Here is a 22,935-nt window from a genome sequence, read left to right as displayed (position 1 = left end):
GTTATTTAAAAAAAAAAACAGTTTTAGAAGTGAGGGAGTTAGATTTTAATCTTAATTTTGTGCCCCTTTGGACAGTATGTATTAAATAAAAACTGATGATTAGAAATAAATAAATACATGCCAAAGTTTAAGAGAGGGAAATAATGACATTTATATCTAATTTGGTTTTTTGTTTGGGAAGAATAAAGGCTGTCTGTAATCTACAATGTGTTTTTTGTGGATAAGGGCTTGCAGTGAACAGCAGGAATCCTTTTATCTCATCTCATCAATTAGAAACAAAACACAAAAATTATCAAAACCAGTCAGTTGATTTTTAATGCATAAAGTGTAACATTTCGAAATATCAAGTTAAAAAGCATTTAAAAAATCTATTTTGGCACTTTAACATGCCTTTAACTTAAATGCCCATTTTAGTATTCATTTGGTCCCCAAGCTGAACATTTTGAAAGATATTTATTCACAAATCATGATTTTTTTCCCTCACATAGTTAAATAGAAAACAAATGAAACATCACGTGTCATTTGTTAAATGGGAAAAAGTAAAATTGGTCCAGATATATCATGAATATTATTAAATATTGCATTTGAAAGAATACTGTAGTATAATCAATAATATATTGAAGTATACAAGTATATACAATATACAAGTATATTGAAAATATACTTTTTTCCTAAAAACTGCTTGCTTAATCATCTTGCATAAAAAATAGTACAGAATGGTTAGGTTGGTTAGAAATATTCCTAAAGTGGAAGATTCTCTGTCCCTCTGCAAGGATCTCAGGGGTTCTAGGTGCTGGGAAGCATCGGAATAGTCTAAGGAGTTAGGAGATGGGCCCCCAGTGAGAGCAGCTGGCCAGGGGAAGCGGAGGAGGGTTTGCTGCTTTGTATCTTATCTTTGACGTGATGAGAGGGGGCTCCATTCATTGTCACCAAAAAAAAGATGGAAAGGCACCTGCTTGAACCCAGATTCCCCCCAGTCTTCTTTTGCTCTGAGACAGCTTTAGATTAGGACACAAGAGAAGAGGGAAACTGGGTCTGTTTCTTATATGGGAACAAAAGGAAGCCTCACATTTCTCTGAGTCTTTCTTTGGTGATAAACTTGGAGCAGAGCCTCTAAACAAAGGACAGACAGCACCCTGGCTGTCTTAAAGTTACAGCCTAGAAATCGGTGCTGCACCAGTGCTCGGAGTCTGGACGCACAGGCCTTGGCAAATGATTCCCACCTGCACACAGCCTCCCCAGGTATGATTAGCTTGCCTCTTCCACTCCCTGCTAGACTGAGTGCTTTGCCTACCTTCACGTTCAGAGCTGCGTCTGCTGCTTTTTGCTACTAGAGATTACACTTTCCTCATAAACCCAGGTCAGAGGAGCACATTCATTGCAGCGCCCATGGTCATGTCCAGGTGACTGTGTCTTGGCTCATAGGAAATTTGGGGTAGTGAAGCCTGAACATTGTGAGCTAGATGGGGCAGTTCCAGGAACTTTTTTTGGCATTTGGAGTCCTTCCTGGTACTATCAACACCCAGTTTGTTCTTCATGTAAGGTACAATTCTGCAGGGAGTGAAAATACTTTCATTTTACATAGCATCATTTGGTGGAGACAAATGCCAATTACCATGTAGTCAATGCGGTGTCTGAGGACGTGTGACTCATATCTACTTGATCTTCATAAAAGCCCTGGGAAGTTGGAAATTAATAGGCAAGCAAGACAAAGCTCAAGGATAATAGATAACTTCCCAGTCACGGAGCCAGTGGGTGGAAGACTTAGCAATCAGCCTCTTGTCTGTCTGATAACGGAGCCTGTGATTTTTCTATTAGGAAGCAGAAACTCAGATTTAACACCAGAAGGCGAATTTGAAGTCTCATTTAAGTATTCTTTTACAGTATTTCATCTTGCGGATGATTCCTTTAAATATCTGAAACAATTATGGCTAAATGTATTAAACTTGAGACTAACGTATAGCAGAACATTTTCTAAGCCAAATATGGTTGGGGAATGCGGGGATCATTGAAGGTCATTGTGGAAATAAACTAGACCCTCCTTTTTTCTTTTTCATTTTCTCCCGAAATATCCTTTGCCCATTGTTATCCATTTGATCTCAGCCATCTGGTTCTGCAGCCAGCAAAGGAAAATGTCAAATTCAACAAAATGAGTAGTACTGCTTGAGTTGAATCATAATTTAACTTTTTTTCTCTACCCTACAGGATATTTAAACAGTAATATAACTTAATAGTACTTCCTAAGTTATTCTCAAATTCCCTACAAACAATGCCATTTCCTCAAAATGGAAAGGCAAGCATTAGGGCTGAGAGTCAAATATTCTGCCCTAATAGCCAATGACATCTAAATTTGAGAGTTAACATTTACTTAATTGCTGAAGCAGTCATGCTAAGTGCGTAGTCTGACACATCATCAGGTGTTAAAAAAAAGATAATTTCTGAGGGAAAAAAAAAATACATCTATAAAACCAAGAGACGGTACTCCGCTAAAATTATCATCCACCTCTCTTTAAAAATCTTCATTTGATCAGGTTGGCACAGTGGCTTGGGGAATACTGCTTGACATAGGAGTGTATTCCTTGTACTTTTTGAAGGGAAGGGGTGTGCTGGTTATTCTGTTTGCTTCTCCTCTCATCACACAACCACTCTCCATCCTTCTGTTAGCTTCCTTTGTCCTGTGGCTTCCAGGTGGGTTTTGCTAATGGAAGGCGTCAGAGGGCAGAGGAAGAGGGAGATCAGTCTCTCCGGCTCCTCCCTCCCTTGCAGTGCAGTTGGCTCTCCAGGTGGCCTCTCGGCTCTTACTGGCTTCTGGTAACACTGGCTCCTCCCCTGAGACCTGCAGGCTGAAGGGAGAAAACGTTCCTTCCTGTTGTTAGGCTCTGGGTGCCTCCCTCGCCTGTTGGTCACATAACTTGCCTACTCATTTGGCAATACTCTCTTTATTAACACCTCTTCGGATGAATCACTGGAGCGCAGTTCTGTTGCCTGCCAGGACCCTGAGCTGGAGGTGGGAAGAAATTAGTAGATACCCCTGACTCAATTCTGGTTCTTCTAGGCTGCATGGCCCTAAACAATCTACCTGGATTCCTTGTGCTTCATTTTCATTGTCTGGAAAATGAGAGTCATAACAGCACCCGCTCCACAAGTGCTTAAACTCAGTAAGGCACAGGCCATAAAGGTTACTATGAGCTTGGATGAAGAAAGGGGAACAAATGCTTGTTCTCCTGGTTTGAGTTAATGCAAGCATGGTCCATATTAACCCAGTATATAACCTCCTGGGAATGTTGCCTGTTGGTAAATAACTGCTAATATCTGTACCTAAACATTGAGATACAGTCAGTCTGATAGTTTCAAAAGAGATGGTTTGATTCTGGTTTTTGCAACTCATGATATGTTCCTTGAATCTCCAAACTTTTCTTTTTTTTTCCCTAATGCCCTACTGTGGGTTGTCTTAGAAAAGTCTGTTGGTAGCTCCTAGAAACAAGCTTGGTGAACTCCAGTTCACATACACGAGTTATATTCTCCAAACTCTTAGTAATAACATGATAACAGCAACAGAGCCAACGCATGTGTGGCTAGGAAACAAAACTATGCCTAGCAGTCCAGTCTGTCTTATTTGGAGGAAGCACTATATAGCATGTATGCTAGCAAAGGGACTAACAGGAAAATGGGATTTAGCCCCCAGTTTATGAGAAATTCTGTGTGCGATCCTGTGCCTTCTTAGCCCTCTAAACTCCAGCTTCATCACCCAGAGCTTGTTGGGACAGGAGATCTCCGATCCATTGTTCCCACTCAGGTTGAAGGACTTCAGGCTTAGGGGGGGCCAAGAAGAGATTTAGAAAAGCAAGGAATTCCAGCCGTATGCTGTAGGAGGGAAAGTAGGTGAGGTCCAGGTTTCTTGCTTGCCTTTTTTTTAGGCCAAACAAAGATCGAGACACAGTCACAAGGGAGCATAACCACGGGTTAGCAAACTCACAGTTATGTCCCAAAGACACGAGGCTACAGAAATCTGGTTTATTTTCCTAGATGCCTCACCAAGTGCTAGCAGATAGGTTTGAGAAGGCCAAACAGTGTCTCTGATGGGTTTTCCTTCCCTCTCCCCCTCCCTTTTTCAGCTCCTTCCCGCATCTTCTCCTTTCCTTTATTGCCTATCCCAGTAGCATCAGGTGGAAGTGGAAAACCGTGCTGTGCCCTCTTGATTTGCTGCTGGAAGGAACTTCTTTTTTCCAGAGGCAAAGGGGCTAAGAGAAAACATTTGGCAACCGGTCGTCTTTGTCTTTAGTCTACTGTGATGGTGATAAATTGTTTCCCTTTGGCCATGCCTCATGCATGGGCAGGGCTGGGGGCTCTCTCTTCTGAGTACATTTGCTTCTTCATTCTTTTCCTTGAGGTTTTTGTTTGTTGGCTTATTTTCTGTAATGTGGCATGGTAAGAGTCGTTTAGGGTGAATGCAATGAGGACGGTTTTTTATCAACAACATCATTGATAAAATGTTCTTGAGACACTGAATGTAGACTACAGGGCTAGGCCCAGATGTATAAGATACGCTTCCTCTTCCAGAGGATTATAATCTACCTGGGAAGCAGGACCTAAATCAGTAATAAAATTTAATTCAAGTTCCTACAAGGTGGAAAGTGCAAAGAACAGGGGCAGGGCAGTCACATATCTTGGTCATTGCCAGGCGCTCGGTCCCTGGGATTTGTCTTACAAGAGGCGCATCTTGGACCATCCTCACACCCCTTGAGAAAGGATGGTCCCTATTTTACAGATAAGGAAAACGAAATCAAAGAGGAGAGATGGCCCCCCACGGGATGTGATGTGCCAGATTCCATCCCCCGCTCTGTGAAGGGAAAAGTAAGCGGGTTAAACGATACGAATTCAAGGAATTCCAGTATTTATTGAGAACCAAGGTCCAGCAGTGATTCCCAAAGTGTGGTCCCCAGACCAGTGGCATCAGCATCCCATGGGCACTTGTCAGGAAGGCGCATTCTCAGGCCCCACCCAAACCTACTGAATCAGAACCTCTGGGGGTTGGAGCCCAGCAATATGTGTGTTTTTAACTTTTGGTCACTTTAACCAAGTGACCCAGTTATTCAGAGACAGGAAAATGCTGAGAACCATTGACCAGGGAGAAGAGTTCCAGCTGGGCAGGGAAGCAGGGACTCAAACATGGAGACAAGATGATGAGGCAGGACTGAGTGGCAAACCTTGAGAATCCAAAGCTCCAAGAAGGCAGCATACACAGCTTGCTGGGAAGGATGGCCCTGGTTTAGCACACTCTCAGCACAGCCTGGTGTCCTTCCACGGACAGAACCTGAGGCCTCGGCTGGTTCTCTTAGACCCAGCGTATTTGCATCATCTCATTACATTGAAGTCAGCAGGCAACAAAGGTTGTGACTATCTTAAAACGCTCATGCTCTATTTGGGTGCTTATAAAGCATTTAACCATGATGAAATGTGAGTTTTACTCTTGCAGGCCTTGGGTGGAAGACCATTTGTCCTTCAATTTTATTTTTACTCTAATTAACTATTGTGAAATAGGATTTAAGTGTGGACCATATACTCTGATTCCAGCTAAAAAGATAAGCACATTTGTATTTGTATGGACAAGCCTGTAGATTTCTAATTGTTGTCTCAACCCAGATAAAAGCAACACTTTTAAATAACAGTCCCCCGCATGGTGAGATTAAAGATTGTTCTTATTGCTGTTAACAAGGATAATCATGGGTTGATTACGTAGATGAACAGAAAGTATCTCTTTATTGTTGCTTAGAGTTGTGACATCATCTGGTGCCCAGCAGCTTTACTTTGGGGCCATCTGTCAGAAAACTGATAAAGAGACAGCGAACAAGGGAATCAGGAGTTATGTTCCCTGAACCCTATGATGAGAACTTTACAAATGTTTATCCCCATATTTATTTTCTCCTTGGAAAACATTAGTTATGAGTAGAATACGTACATTTATACCAAGTTCAGTTGTGGGTTTTTTGTTTTTGTTTTTGAGCTATACATTATATAATTTAGAATCACTGTTTGGTTGTAATAAAATGTAAGCAAGTTGACTTCTAAACTTTTTTGTCATCTTGAGATTGAAAACGGACTGATGTGTCTACCTGGACTTCAAGGAAAAATCAGAAGAAACTAAATCCTGAAATCAATTAGAGCTTGGCATTTTGCATATGTATGTTCAAAGGATGTGTGTCCACAATGTACCAGAAAACATCATTCTGGTGCTTCAGTTTCTTCACAGTCCAGTGTACATCCACTGTACAGCCTGGTGTACATCTCAGTGTACAGTGTACAGTTCAGTGTACAGTCCAGTGTGTAATCCAGTGTACAGTCCAGTGTACATCCAGTGTAATCCAGTGTACAGTCCAGTGTGTAATCCAGTGTACAGTCCAGTGTACATCCAGTGTACAGTCCAGTGTGTAATCCAGTGTACAGTCCAGTGTACAGTCCAGTGTGTAATCCAGTGTACATCCAGTGTACAGTCCAGTGTGTAATCCAGTGTACATCCAGTGTAATCCAGTGTACAGTCCAGTGTAATCCAGTGTACAGTCCAGTGTACAGTCCAGTGTGTAATCCAGTGTACATCCAGTGTACAGTCCAGTGTGTAATCCAGTGTAATCCAGTGTACAGTCCAGTGTACAGTCCAGTGTACAGTCCAGTGTATTCCAGTGTACAGTCCAGTGTACATACAGTCCAGTGTAATCCAGTGTACAGTCCAGTGTGTAATCCAGTGTACAGTCCAGTGTACATCCAGTGTAATCCAGTGTACAGTCCAGTGTACAGTCCAGTGTACATCCAGTGTACATCCAGTGTAGTGTACAGTCCAGTGTACATCCAGTATAATCCAGTGTACAGTCCAGTGTGTAATCCAGTGCACAGTCCAGTGTACATCCAGTGTAATTAGTGTACAGTCCAGTGTAATTCAGTGTACAGTCCAGTGTAATCCAGTGTACATCCAGTGTACAGTCCAGTGTACAGCCCTGTACAGTCCAGTGTACATCCAGTATAATCTGGTGTACAGTCCAGTGTAATCCAGTGTACAGTCCAGTGTAATCCAGTGTACAGTTCAGTGTACATCCAGTGTAATCCAGTGTACAGTCCAGTGTACATCCAGGGTACAGTCCAGTGTACATCCAGTGTAATTAGTGTACAGTCCAGTGTATTCCAGTGTACAGTCCAGTGTACATACAGTCCAGTGTAATCCAGTGTACAGTCCAGTGTACATCCAGTGTAATCCAGTGTACAGTCCAGTGTACAGTCCAGTGTGTAATCCAGTGTACAGTCCAGTGTACAGTCCAGTGTACATCCAGTGTACATCCAGTGTACAGTCCAGTGTAATCCAGTGTACAGTCCAGTGTGTAATCCAGTGTACAGTCCAGTGTACAGTCCAGTGTACATCCAGTGTACATCCAGTGTAATTAGTGTACAGTCCAGTGTAATCCAGTGTACAGTCCAGTGTGTAATCCAGTCTACAGTCCAGTGTACAGTCCAGTGTGTAATCCAGTGTACAGTCCAGTGTACAGTCCAGTGTAATCCAGTGTACAGTCCAATGTACAGCCCTGTACAGTCCAGTGTACATCCAGTATAATCCAGTGTACAGTCCAGTGTACAGTCCAGTGCACAGTCCAGTGTACATCCAGTGTAATTAGTGTACAGTCCAGTGTAATCCAGTGTACAGTCCAGTGTAATCCAGTGTACATCCAGTATACAGTCCAGTGTAATCCAGTGTACAGTCCAGTGTAATCCAGTGTACAGTCCAGTGTACAGCCCTGTACAGTCCAGTGTACATCCAGTATAATCTGGTGTACAGTCCAGTGTGTAATCCAGTGCACAGTCCAGTGTACATCCAGTGTAATCCAGTGTACAGTCCAGTGTAATCCAGTGTACATCCAGTGTACAGTGCAGTGTAATCCAGTGTACAGTTCAGTGTACACAGTCCAGTGTACACAGTCCAGTGTACATCCAGTGTAATTAGTGTACAGTCCAGTGTATTCCAGTGTACAGTCCAGTGTAATCCAGTGTACAGTCCAGTGTACAGTCGTGTGTAATCCAGTGTACAGTCCAGTGTACAGTCCAGTGTAATCCAGTGTACAGTCCAGTGTACAGCCCTGTACAGTCCAGTGTACATCCAGTATAATCCGGTGTACAGTCCAGTGTGTAATCCAGTGCACAGTCCAGTGTACATCCAGTGTAATTAGTGTACAGTCCAGTGTATTCCAGTGTACATCCAGTGTACAGTCCAGTGTAATCCAGTGTACAGTCCAGTGTGTAATCCAGTGTACATCCAGTGTACAGTCCAGTGTGTAATCCAGTGTACATCCAGTGTAATCCAGTGTAATTAGTGTACAGTCCAGTGTAATCCAGTGTACAGTCCAGTGTAATCCAGTGTACATCCAGTGTACAGTCCAGTGTAATCCAGTGTACAGTCCAGTGTACAGTCCAGTGTGTAATCCAGTGTACATCCAGTGTACAGTCCAGTGTGTAATCCAGTGTAATCCAGTGTACAGTCCAGTGTACAGTCCAGTGTACAGCCCTGTACAGTCCAGTGTACATCCAGTAGAATCCGGTGTACAGTCCAGTGTGTAATCCAGTGCACAGTCCAGTGTACATCCAGTGTAATTAGTGTACAGTCCAATGTATTCCAGTGTACATCCAGTGTACAGTCCAGTGTAATCCAGTGTACAGCCCAGTGTACAGTCCAGTGTACAGTCCAGTGTATTCCAGTGTACATCCAGTGTACATCCCGTGTACAGTCCAGTGTACATCCAGTGTACATCCCGTGTACAGTCCAGTGTAATCCAGTGTACATCCCGTGTACAGTCCAGTGTAGTCCAGTGTACATCCAGTGTAAGCCAGTGTAATCCAGTGTACAGTCCAGTGTACAGTCATGTACATCCAGTGTATCCAGTGTACAGTCCAGTGTACATACAGTCCAGTGTAATCCAGTGTACAGTCCCCTGTACATCCAGTGTAATCCAGTGTACAGTCCAGTGTACATCCAATGTACAGTCCAGTGTCTGTGCCTGTCTTCTCCATGTTCATAAAATCCTATGAATGGCTTTTACAGTCATTCTTACAAGAAATGTCAAAGAACAAATAGTCAACAGGTTTGAAGAAGGAAGGATAAAAGGAACAAAATTTTAATGACCTGAAAATTCGATTGCTTGACATTGAATTCAGGTCAATGGTGTACCAGAGCTCTCCTGTTCTGGCCCACACGAGCAACATTCAAAACATCAGGAATTTTGCCAGCTGATTGTTAAGCCCTTTATAGCTTGAAATTGGCCACAGTGGGAATAGTTACACCAGGGAAATCAGCAAGCACTACAAATCAGGGCTTTTGTTTATCAGAGAGTTCGTGTTCTAGTGGACACGTGGACAACTGACATTCATGACTATGGTACAAACTCATCCAACATGTGATGCCACTAAAACTCCTAGATGCCAGTGTCTGGCAGTTCACATCCTAAGTATTTCCCCAGTGTGTCCCTTCTCTGTCATCCTACCATCTCTGCCTTAGTGCCTGTCTTTACTGTCTCTGCCCAGGATTATTGCTCTTGCCTCCCAGCAGACTCTACCACTGGAACAATGTTATTGTTAAATCTACCACTAGAATAAAGTTTAGTTAAGAACCCTGCCAGTCTGGAATTGAAGAAAAGAAGATAGTTATCTTTGGCTATTGGGAAAAATAACGTATAACACTTTCCTATATAAACAGAGCACTTTTGATTGACTCTAATGTAAGTGGTTTTTGGTTTTTTTATGTTTTTTTGTTTTGATGTGGGTTTCTACAGATTGAATCTATGACCATAGAACTTATTTTCAAAATAGTTTGGCCAGGGAGTTCCCTGATGGTCCAGTGGTTGGGACTTCGCCTTCCAATGCAGGGGGTACAGGTTCGATCCCTGGTTGGGGAGCTAAGATCCCACGTGCCTCCCGGCCAACAAACCAAAACATAAAACAGAAGCAATATTGTAACAAATTCAATAAAGACTTTAAAAATGGTTCACATCAAAAAAATCTTTAAAAAAAAAAATAGTTGGCCAGGGCTAGGTTACAGCCTGTAGCTATGTGACAGTGACAGTAATATGATCACGATGGTATGACCCCATGACTTTTGACCTCACGACTGTCCTGTTCTAGCCAGCTGATCAAAAACAGTTCATCAGTGAAAATATCCACCAGAGGGAATGCTACTGTGGGGCATGATTAGACCCATCTTTGTCTTGACTTTGCCCCGAGCTTAGTCTGGGGAAAGAACTCCTCCAAGTTGCCTCAGCAACAATTCACTGTCACCCAGCCTGGTGTGAGCGCATCCGTAATTAACACTGGTAGATGTGCAGAAACGCCAAGAATGCTGCATTATCTTCTAAGCCACATGGCCTCATTAAGAAAGTAAAACGTTTGTGAGGCTCATGCAGGTTTTCTCCCTCTGGGCTGTGGAAGCTCTCTGGCTGTCAGCACAGCACTCAGGGCCAGGAAAGTTCAGAGAATTACTTCAATAATATGACAGCCTCGTCCGTTTAAAATGGAATTCAATGCCGGCTTCCCTCAGAGGCATTCATTGAAATTCCATGCATGAGCCATTCCTGTAGTCACTTAACAATGTCTCTCATGTTTGCCCTGATTTAAAAAAAAAAGAAAGAGAGAAAGAAAACCAACTTTGTAGTTGCGATAACATGGATCTGGATGGTCTAATTACAGTGAAGAGGCCCCGAGCTTGTAGTAATAGGATGGTTCATCTGATGTGTACGGCCATTAGAAAATGACCCATGCGTGGACGTTCAAGGGGGACAGTAAGGAGGCTTTTAAGAATTACACTCTGTGCAGTAGGAAAGCTAATGAGCAAAAGAGCAAGTAGGAAGAAAAACTACTGCTTCAGGAAGCGTAGTTCCACTTACAGCTTGTGACAGCGTTCCTCAAGTTCGTTAGGACGGACTGGGCTTCCCTCTATTCCCATGCAGCCTCCCCATGGCTCATTCTGCATCTTGTTTTTAAGGAATGAAACCACTGAATAATAAATGGTGAGAAAGAGGATGGATGCAGAGACTGCCAGTAAATAAGATGAAGGCAGACACACAAAGATGAAAGAAGTCATAATGGGCTTCAAGAGCCCCCCCAAAAAAAGCAGTTTTTTATACTCCTCTTTTTGACTTTTTTATGCTATTTTACTTCATATATAAGAAGAAAACATTATCTTATTATGATGTCCAGGCTAGATACTTTTATCCTATATCTTAATTTTTGGACACGTTTGAAAAAAAGTGTCTTCCGATGCAGTCTGTATGGCTTTCTTGTTTTAAAAGTCCTGTGTGGGGTTTCAGGTCACATAATTTGGGAGGTTGACATAGAGGCAAAATGCTTCAAAAGATACACACCTTGCTTTTCAAAGCTGACCCCACTTCACCTACACTGTCACACCAGGGAGTCAGCACCTAGGAGTAAGAGTGGGACAGTGTCTGTAAAGGCCAGTGAAATCAGATGCCTCCTTAGTCCCAGAGGACCCCCTGGTTCTGGGAGGCCTCAACGTCAGTGGAACTGTCGAGGGCATCTTCCACTCTACCTGAGGTGGGCGAGGGGCTATCAGTACCCCAAATCCACTTTCTGAAGCATAAGGTGGTGGTTCCTCTTTCAGGAAACCATAGCGATATCGTGATACCATAGGATACATCTGTTCTCCCTACTCAAACCTACCTTGAGCACCAAGGTGCTGTAGGTAGGTGAAGACAGAAAGGACCCGTCTTAAAGACAATGCCTTCATAACGAAGTAAAACTGGGGAACAAATCCATAGTGTTCATAGAATTAGAACACTGATGAGAGCAGTCTGTAAACTCCGAAAGTACAGCCACCTCTAAGTGGCCTGGGGGATTTTGATTTCTCTGACATCCTAGGCTGTTTCGCAGAGTTTCTGTGTATCTTCTTTCTCTTACCCACTTTTATCTTTCAAATACTACAGATACTATTTTTGTTTCCAAAGGTCAAGTGACTTTCCTAGGGGCAGCAAGTTGCCTGGTGCAGTCAAATAACAGAACTGATGTTACACTTAATGTGCAAATAAGTTATTTTTACCTTATATTTTGAGAAAACAATCCAGAGTAAATAAATATACAGAGTCTTCAAAGATTGTGAGGAGAGGCATTATTTGAAATGGTCTTAGTAATTGAAAACTGTAGTTTCCACTGATTAGAAACTAATTAAGTAAATGAAGGGACTAGAATCCATTTAACCCTACTCCAACCTGACTGCCTGTCTAGTGTCCCAGTATCTGAGTAACAAACCTTTAAAACATTATTACGTGGTCTGATTTGATTCTGTCGGACAATTATGCTTTACCTTTGATTTTTTTCCTTTGCTATCAGCAAGATCTTGTTCAACAGACTATGGATCATAACTCTTGTCCTCTTTACTTAATTGTTTTAACTACTGAGAAAACAATTAATGCAATGAATAGCCATTGAGTACCTGCCATGCTAAGGGGATTTATGTTAAGGTATGAAAGTTGGAAGAATGTATAATAAATAGTTCTACAATTTAGGGAGTAAAAGCAGGGATGCACAAGTGAGAAAACCACAACTTAAATTCTAGCTTTCCCTCCTACTAGCTGTCTGACCCTGACAATGTCTACATCGAAATCACAGTTGTCTCTCTTGTAAAAGGAGTTTAATAACACTGCCTCCCAGGATTCTTGTGACAATAAAGTAAAAGTGCTCAATTTACTGCTTGGATCGGAGTAAGTGATCAACAAATATAGCTTGTTAGCTCCTTTAAAATGGAAAATCTTTAAAGAAGATGAAAGTGTAGAGGAATTGATAGGAAACCAAGAAACCGAACCGGGCAGATATTAGGCAGTGGTGTGTGCAATGCATGAACTATAAAAATTCGGCAAAGGGACAAGCCAGCCCTGGATAAGCATTTTTTTTCTTTTTCATAGTCTTCGCCAGCCGTGCCACAACTGAACTACTGTAATTCCATCTCAATACCATGTACAAAGAACAGAATTTGAATTCAGAATCAGCTAGCTGGTTCCTTAGAAACCTGGAGAAATGTGTGTATGTTGGTTCATCCAAGATAAGTCATATTTTCTATTAAGCAGATTATTAACTTTAATCATTTGAAAAGGCATTCTACCATATTAAGAATACTTAAACCCAACAGGAAAATTACACTGCTTGGGTGGGTTTGGGGAGGTGATGAGAACTGTCTAGCTTCTCAATTACTTTGCTCTGTAGATATTTGCCCTCTTAACTACACCCTTCCTCATCGTCAACCTTTATAACCAACAACAGCCAGGGAATCAAAACCCTGAAAATACAGGTTACGACTTTGTCACTCATTCATTTCCAAAATGTTGGCTCTGTAACAGTGTATTCAAATAAGAGTTAAAATAATGTCAGTCACAATCATGCAATTTATAATTCCTAAATTGTAATCCCAATTAACATTCTGATTTTTCATAAATATGCTACATCCAGCGAAATGTTTCCTTGACAGAATATTAATAAATTATCCTCTGACTACAAATAGTATTCAATAACTGCTGTATTTTAGTCAAAACAATATTAAATTTTCAGATTTGTAAGCTCCAGACATTTTAAGTGTTATAACTCCTCCATCTTAGTAGAGGGTACTCATTTATTTGCTAGGAGGCATTTGTCCTTTCCTAACCTTTTTACCTTCAGAAAATAAATGATGCATGTGACTTGAAAACTGAATTAATCTCAACTGAAAAAGGAATAATAAAAATAGCTAATGTCTTTGTGATCACCATAGCAAGCCTACAGGGCAGTTACTTTTGCTATTTCTGTTTTGTCAGATGCATTCTATCTACTAATCCTCAATAAATATGAAAAACTGATCATTTCACAGCTAAGAATTGACAAACTGGAACACATTTCTCATTTGAATAGACAAGATAAGCAGGTTGCCACCAGCCAGCGCTGCCACCTCCGCCTTCAGGCGAACTGTGTCCCCGGTAGACCCTGTTAGTTCGTGCTTAGGTCACTGCTATCACATTTCTATTTATCTATTCCCGGACCGGAGCTCAGATTCACATTCCAAATAGCCTCCTGTCTCAAGGACCATTCTGCTGCCTACCTTCTGTAGCATCAGGTAAAGAAATGGGGCCCTCCAATTAAACCATTCCAGGTGTAAATTTCTTGCCTGGAGAGCGAATTGAGAAATGAATGGGGTTCATGAATATAAATTGGGCTTTCCTTACACTTAAGTTTTCATTTGGAAATTGTACGGCATGATTCGCTCCCCACATAAATCTTTATTTGCCTTAAGTGTGTTTACTGTGGGAATCCCAGTGCACAGCTGGTAGCCCATTGCTATGCATGACTGAATATTAAAGTTCACAAATCATCAGGCAGAGGGGGCTTGGGGAGGGTGACATCGCAGTGTCCCTGCATCTGTGTGCTCAGCAAAGATGAATCACACCCTCCCGGGCCGTGCACCTTTACTGGGACGAGGCCACCCAACCTCCTCACTCTTTTTCTCTCCTTGAATATTATTTGACAGTTGCTTCCCCTTTCTACCAAGACATTCTGTTTTCCGTATGTCTTAACAGCTCTGTTATCATCAGACTTATTTTTCCTTTCACCCCAATTTTGGTTTATAGAGCTGATGTAATAAATGAATCTTTCATAGGCCACCTCAATTTATTTTTGAACAGACTCTGTGAAACAGAGTCATTTTGAAGATGACTCAGTGAAAGGATGGAACGATTCAATGAGCAAATACATCATCTTTAGACGCAAGGCCACAGGACCTCTCCTGCCCTCCCTTCTCCCCTCCTTTCCTCTCCTCTTTTTGTTTACATAATAGCCGTGTGTATTCTGCAACAGGACCATTGAGGCCAACGGGGCTTTCACCAGAAGACCAAATATAAGTCAGATTTTTAGAAGACATTTCTCTCATTTCAACCTGTACTTTGAATCTTCAGCCAGAGATAAGGCACCATTACACGGACTTGCAAGTGTGCTCACATTGCCTGCTCTTGGTTATAGAACTAGGAAATGGTAAGGAAGGCTGTGGTCATGAATTTTCTATAATCATGCCAGGTTATTTTTTTAACATATACAACAATTCATGTGACAGTGAATTTGATGTGGCTAGGAGTAATGTCATAATAATAGTAAAACAGCAACAGAATTTTTTTAGGGCCAACAGGTATATGAATAAGAGTGGTAGATCTAGACAATGGGAAATCGTAGAAAACAGTTTTTTACAATTAATGTTAAATTTCTCCCTGCATATGAGGCATTCTGGGAGGTAGTAAGGGCCATGACATGGCCTTAAGTCACATTTCTTGTTCCCCAGTCTGATGACTTTTCCATACTGTATAAACTGCAAACACTTTGCCATATTGTATAAACCCTCTCAGCTGAGGTTACTGGTATCAGTTAGACCCGCAAAGCATATGTAAGGGAGGCTTTGACTGTGTTACCACCGACACAACGTAACTGGAGGAAAGGTGGTCAGGACCCTTAATTACATTCTTAATATGCGGTGTCTTTGCAAGAATGTAAAATAACCTAGTAAGGAAAACCACTATGACAGTGGAGTAGGGAGAGTAACGTGAACATGAAAAAAGTGGGACACATAAAGGAGGTCAAAGGATGACTTTCCAGGTTACACACCTGCTCCACTTACCAATCAATGCGGGCCCAGTCCAGGCCTCCCAACTCGGCGCATCCCCAAGTTTGCTCTCTCAGGTGTTCCAAACTGACCACACCTTATTTCCATCTCCTTAGATGAATAGAGTTTATCTCTAACTCAGTGACTATCTGCAAGACACGTTTCCACAGTATTTCTAAGATGAGTGAAAACACATTTTTGCAGAGCAAAGGACAGCGAAGTATTGTGTGTTTAAAATCACATTATAGTCTTTATGTAATTTTACCCTTCCTCAGTTAAAACTCTCACATGCACTCAAAACAAGGTCTATGTATAAACAATGTGGATTGATTAGGAATCTTTTACCCTTTGTTTCAATTTTTTTAATCTGGTTGTAAAACTTAGTGTTTGCATTAAGAAAATCTAGGATTGTAAAAACTTTCTCGCAGGGAATCAGCAGTTCCACTCATTTCCAGACACTCAGTACAGTTAATAGTATGAGCTCTGGAAGGACCTTATTTTACAGCATGAAGTAAATCTGTTTTATTTCTCGATCACCATGTCATTTTCACCTACATCACAACGTTCTTCCCAATATTTGTAAGAACAGTTCACAGCCTTCTTTTAAGAATGCATTTTAAACCACATCTTGTAGTAGGGGTTAAGATAATTAGAATAAATCCTGGTCCACTTAAAAAAGAAGGAAAAGAAAACCTACCAACTGACCCATCCAGAAGGTCATAAACACATACATTCTTTACGTGTTGTATTCTGTATTATCTATGATATGTACATGATCCCTTATGGGAGTGTTTTGCCAGAACGTTTTCTTGGGAGCTAGTGGTGGAACAGAATAAAAGCATGACACACCTGCTGTTGTTGCCTTTTGTCTAAGTCAATGAACGTTGAATTATGTAGAGTAGGGAGTCATTTTGTTCACTAGGGTATGGAAAACAGAATGCATCCTAAGTTAACGGGCTGTTTGATGATCTCTGTGTGAAGTGAGGTAATGCAGAAAAGTGAGAGGGTAAGAGAATGAATCAAATTAACTAGGAAAAAACTTGATAATGTGTGACTTCTCCAAATATCACTGAAACCAAAGCAAAAGATAAACCTGAAAGGTTTAATTTACAGCAGTCAACCAATGTCAATACAGGTTCCCGTCTTTGCATCATGAAGAATTTACCACTGTCACAACCTGCTCATTGGACCACTCTTAAGGATGGAAGTATCAGTGAATGTTTTGGAGTCATACCCTTGTCCACCCTAAGAAGCAAGACATGTATTGTTAGGAATTACACACTCCTGATACAGAGATTGAAAGGTCTGCAGGTTGCCTGGTGAAGAAGTGCTCTCATCCCGTACAAGATCATCATTGTTCTTCTTGGTACAACCAGTTCAAAAGCTGTTTTTTCTTCACAGGTTACCAGCCGGTCTTGTCTGGTCAACAGGGGTTCCAAGGCCTCATGGGGGTGCAACAGCCACCTCAGAGTCAGGGCATGATGGGCAGCCAACAGGGAACTCCAGTGCAAAGCGTGATGCTCTCCTACCCAACCATGTCTAATTATCAGGTGCATATCAGTAACTCGGAAAACTGTGTTTTATAAAGCAGAACTTGCCTAAGTACAAGCTGTGGGTATGTCCCCATATCGGGTGGTTGGCTGGGTGGTAGGTGTTAGGCCCAGCCAGTGTTGACGGTTGATTTCGAGTCAAGATTATAATAGACAAGCAGAAAACTACTGTGGCTTTTGAATGCCCTGCTAAGTGTGATTCCATATAAACTTTCTATTCATGGAAGAAAATTCTTTAGTCTAAAGTTGTATTCATGAAGACCTTCGGGCATTCTGTTGAAATTGTAGTTACTGGGAGAAAGTCCTCACAGCAAATTTTCATTTGTTTTTGGTCACACCCAAAGAAACTTCATTTCACCACAAATTTATCTTATAAGGGATTTTAAAATGGCATCTCAGATTCATTTAAAGGGCATTTATTGGACCTGACAGCTGCATTTTCCAGACTAAACCCACACTGGGTATTTAAAAAGTGTCATGCCCCCTTCTGTAATGTATATCCTGAAATACCCTGGCAGGGGGCAGGGGGTAGTGAAGGGTTGGTGAAACACTTTAGTCATTAAATTTAGCTGCATCAGGTACTTCTGGCCCTGGAGAACTTATCCTCGGTCCTCCTGCCCTGACAATCCTTGTTCACACTGCATTAGTTTCTACCTCCAACTGGATAGGAGATGTTCTCTAAAGCTGCAGGTTGAGAGTGCGCTGGTTCCTGGGACAGAATCCCCTTTTACTATCGATGGCTCCAGGCCACTTTGCATAAAACTGGAATGGGAGCATGGCTTTTCAAAACTGAGAGAAATCCGGAGTGGGAGGTCCAGATGGCAGTCACTGGAGGGCCAGGAGAGAGGAAGGAAGGAGGCTCAGAACTAACATCTTCTGAGCATGTACTTCTAGCCAGATGTGTCCCAAGAGCTGTACACCCCTGCAGTCCTTTCAGGGGCACTTTGAAGGAGGTTACATTATGCAGATGGACTCAGAGAATCAGAGAGGTTAAGTGACTTGCCCAATGTGAAACAGCTGATAAAAGGGAGAGCTGGGATTCGAACCTAAAAGCATGACTGTTTTTGATGACACCACTGTAACTCATGGGACACCCCAAAATAACCTCTTCATACAGGCTTCTGTCTTGTGTCTTCCTACAGGTGCCAATGACCCAGGGTTCTCAAGGACTGCCCCAGCAGTCATACCAACAGCCAATCATGCTACCTAACCAGGCAGGCCAAGGGTCCCTCCCAGCCACTGGAATTCCTGTGTACTGTAACATCACACCGCCGACCCCTCAGAACAACCTTAGGCTGATGGGCCCTCACTGTCCCTCCAGCACTGTCCCCGTGATGTCAGCCAGCTGCAGGACCAACTGTGCCAGTATGAGCAATGCTGGGTGGCAGGTCAAGTTCTGAGCACTCTGGCCATGGTGCATGTCTTCAGATGCTACTCATGGCCTTTAAGGGAGGAGGAGCAAGGTGCGAAAACTCACTGAGGACTTAAGTATTCACTCAACACCCAAATGACTGCTGCTGGTATTCTGTAAAAAACAAAACAAAACAAAACAAAAAAACAAACAAAAAAAACAGAGACTAATCCACACATTAGCTGGTTAATGGTGCATATTTCCGTCATGTCTGCTAGGTATGCCTTTCTAGCTTAGCTAGTGACATGAATTCATCAAGGTAAGATTTTCTCCTACCACTGAATACCACTGTGTAGATGATAATATCCCTAATTTGGATTATTAGTTTTGTACTTTGTGTTGACTTACTTTGTGATGCTAAAAGTATTTAAAAATTATATACTGAAATCACATTGTACCAAAGCTGTAATGGAAAAGAACTGATGAATGGAAGGAATAATTTATATACACTATAGAGTTTTCTTTTTTTAATGGATATATACTGTATTGTAGTGTTTAATCAAAATAAAACTATTTGACCTTATGGAGGAAGGTCATGTTTTTACCACCAGTTTGCTTCACTCTCTGTTCCAATATATGTTGGCTTACGTGTCACTGTTACCCCTTTTGAGCACTATTTCATGAACAATGCACAGAAAAGATGTTCCAGGTGTTTGTAGATGAACTGGCATCACCTTGGTAGGCAAACACTGAGCCAACTGTAGTTTCTTGTCATGAATACTACAGGGGTCCTGAAAATCAGGCGACATCCATCTCATCTGTTCATTGACTTCACATTTTTGAAATGTGTACCTTGCTTTTAGTTTTAGGCCCATTGAATGCATGTAGCTATACTTCAGCAACTAGGAAAACCTGAGTATCCTTGGTAACAACAGCTCTACACCAAACTCTATACCAAACCCTGATCCACCTCCATTCAAACTCCATCATCTACCTGGAAAACAAGATATCTTTGCTTAGAGGGAGATTAAAAGAGGAGCAGTCTAATTTCACCCATTATACTGGGTCACACAATGTACGTACCACTAATATTGACAGTAGGTCAGTATCTCAAAGGTGCTGTTTGTCCTAATTTAAAACAAGGCAAAATAATACAATTTGTTTACAAATACTCAGAACATTCACACACAAAAAAGAAAGAAAATTAGAAGAAGGCTGTTCCTGTCTAATCCCAAAATGTTTAACCCCCTATAGATTCTGCAGGTAAGACTGATTTATGACAACCTTTGAAAAATAATATCAGAACCCTGTATACCATCTTTGGCCCTTCCAGGAGATATTTAATGAGGGACCAAAACCCCACAGCTTTCACTTTGCTATGGCAGTACAGTGACTAACAGTTTTGTATTTTATACGCTCTACCTAAAAACCATTATTACCAATGAGAAGGATTTGGAAAGTATATCTGGATAATTGCCATTGTTTTTCATATTATCACATTCTCTATATTAGATTTTTCCATGTTCATGTTGTTTAGCTGGAGATAGAGTTAGGCAGCTAGTTAAAAACTCAACCTACCAGATTACCATTCCTTAATTTTACACTATTGTTTTATTTTTCCTTTAAAGGGGATTTTTTACACATACTATCATTAGTTTTATGCCTTGTGAAAAGTCTGTCCCATTTTCCCAAATCTCAGTCTACTGATTTCTTCATAATAAGTAAACCGTATGAAAAACGCTATAAAAAGAGGATGTTGCATTTTTTAAAATTGAGCCATTAAACCAATAGGCTGAGTAGCTTTTAAAACAAGAGCTGCTCTGAGAAGAAGCTATGTGTTTGCCTAATTAATATCTTCCCCTAATAGAAGGAGGGGGCTGACCAATATAGATTCATTTTTAAATATATTCACCATGTAGCCCGCTGATCTTGGCAGTGATCCCAAACTCAAGGATCCAAATATGAGTCTGAATGTTTATTTTCTTTTCATACAATTCTGAGAAACTCTGAGCATTTCTTTAATGATTCTTAGAATTATTGAGCTTTCTTTCCCATGGATTTGAAACATACATCATGCTAATAAGCACACAGACCGACCTTCTTTCTTGTTGGCCATTCTTCTCCAAACATGTTACACTCGTTCATATTTAGACATTTGACTTTATTGCATAAATCCCTTCGGTTACTGCTTCCAGCTGAGACATCTTCCTTACTTTCACTAAATATTTGCATCCAGCATTACCTTATTCCTAATCTCATGTTATGCTTACTGTCTTTTTACATTTAGAATATTCAAGGTGGTTGTGTAGAGCACGGGTCCCCAACCCTACCGGTCCGCAGCCTGTTAGGAACCCGGGCCACACAGCAGGAGGCTCCCCATTGCCCTCACTACCGCCTGACCATCCCCCCCAGCCCCACACCCACATCCGTGGGAAAACTGTCTTCCACGAAACTGGTCCCTGGGGCCAAAAAGGTCGGGGACTGCTGGTGTAGAAAGACAGTTTTATTAGTGAAGCACTTACAGAATTTAATTTACCTTCAGGAGAACATTCCGTTTTTTTCACATTAGTTAAAATTTTATTACAATCACATTTTGAAAATACATATTACATATATGTCTATAAACTTATATGGATACATACATATGGATACGTACATATGCAAATATACGAATATACACAGTCATCCCTAATGATCCTCCGTGTGAATGTAAAAGAGAACACAAGTGACATGCATTCATTTATTCAGCAAACTTTTATTGCATACTTGATTATATCCTAATTATGTGGCACAATTTAAAATAAAAGTGCAAATAAATTTCACGCCCATAGATTTATTCTTGTAAGTTTTATCATACATTTGGTTATTCTGTGATAGTTGTAACTAAATGTGCTAACTAAGATACCGATGAATTTCAGCCATAATTATTTTATTGTTTTAATATCGTTCCCCAGGAGGTGGGGTAGGATAAGACAGTGTGTTATATAACATTATGGAAATGGATTTATGTCATTAATTATAAGTATAGTTGGAGGATTTAGATAAAGTCGTAAATCATCATAACAAAGTAAGTGGGGTACCTCTGAGCCAGAGCAGCTTCACAAGAAAGGATGGAAGGACAAAGCAGTTCTAGCTCCTAACTCTTAGCGATTCTATTTTATGTGCAGCAAAGCTTTAGCGGCATGTATTTTCTTTTTCCCTCTTGGACAGAAACTTCTGTATGTAAGTGCCCTGTCTTAAGCTGCATCACAAGGCACAGCTCCTATAACCCGTCAGGATAAAACAAATGAGACTGAACAGAACATGGAGACAGCACAGGAGGGCTGCCAAGTCTCCATCACGACATATTCTGTACCAATACCCAACATGCAATGAAATCGGATATTAACTACCTAGTCCCTCTTGTTTAAAAAAAAAATGGTGAGACCTTTATCCATTCTGACTCACAAAACATTTTTTGTTTTCTGTACTTTGCTGGATGCCACTTCTTCTACACAAGACCAGAAATCTTTGCTTCTTCCCATACTATTCTGTCCAAAACCCTCTTTACCGAGAAAGTTGTTCTCTTTAAGGCTTTGACACTGTTTTCCAATAGTTCTCAGCTGTAGTGTTTGTTTCAAGTTCAAATCTTTATCACTTGCCCTCTGTGAAGTTTTGTAACCTCCAGTCTTCTCCCTCCAAAAGATCTGCCACTATTATGTGTGGCAAGAGCTTTTCACTCTTGGAGCTGGGCTCTCTGCTCCTCTCGGCATTGTGTACACAGTGGGGGTGAGAGGCATCTGATACTAGTCTTCTGAAGAGGAAAATCATTTTCTGATCGATGTCCTAACAGAGAACCGAGTCTTCTACTGGGCATGAGGTTGCTTCCTCTCAGACAATAATAACCAGCTCCCTGACTGCAGCAGCTCAGGGAATGCTTTGAAATTAGGGTTCGTTATTTGATTTGTTTTACTGCCTTATTCCATATTACTCTCAGTATTGTCATAGAAGGAGAAGGAAGAGGTCAGATACTGAGCAAATAGGAGGAGACGTAAATCTGAAGGGGGTGAGCCCTGAAACCGGATTCGATGGACAGTCAAGGAGCAAACCCAGCAGGCACTTATGATAATGTGTGTGCCACTGATGCACCGGTCCGACCGATTCAGCATCCTGTCAGAAGAGACTCGCTTTTTGAATGTTCAAGACTTCACTCCTTTGGTGTCTGGTATATACAGAGGATGGGGGAGACATGCAGGGGTGCAGGGGAGAAGATGAGGCATAGTATAGAGATTCTGGAATTAAAAGTAGGGCAGCTGGGACTTCCCTGGTGGCGCAGTGGTTAAGAATCTGCCTGCCAACGCAGGGGACACGGGTTCAATCCCTGGTGCTGAAAGATCCCACATGCC

The 22,935-nt window shown here is 41.4% G+C and overlaps 1 protein-coding gene across 22 annotated transcripts in view; it reads left to right on the top strand.

Moving 5' to 3' along the window:
- Window positions 1–19,154, top strand: part of ARPP21 (cAMP regulated phosphoprotein 21) — a 159,778-nt gene extending 140,624 nt beyond the window's left edge. For all 22 annotated transcript variants that reach the window (XM_028168844.2, XM_007191496.3, XM_057555212.1 and 19 more), the window contains 2 exons: window positions 17,051–17,199; window positions 18,342–19,154. In XM_028168844.2, coding sequence (XP_028024645.2) covers window positions 17,051–17,199; window positions 18,342–18,599 — 407 coding nt within the window. In that variant the 3' untranslated portion in view covers window positions 18,600–19,154. The remainder of the gene's footprint in view (window positions 1–17,050; window positions 17,200–18,341) is intronic.
- Window positions 19,155–22,935: the final 3,781 nt, after the last annotated feature.

This window comes from Balaenoptera acutorostrata, chromosome 10 (assembly GCF_949987535.1).
Source record: "Balaenoptera acutorostrata chromosome 10, mBalAcu1.1, whole genome shotgun sequence".
NCBI lineage: Eukaryota > Metazoa > Chordata > Mammalia > Artiodactyla > Balaenopteridae > Balaenoptera > Balaenoptera acutorostrata.
This window is presented reverse-complemented; position numbering and strand designations above follow the sequence as displayed.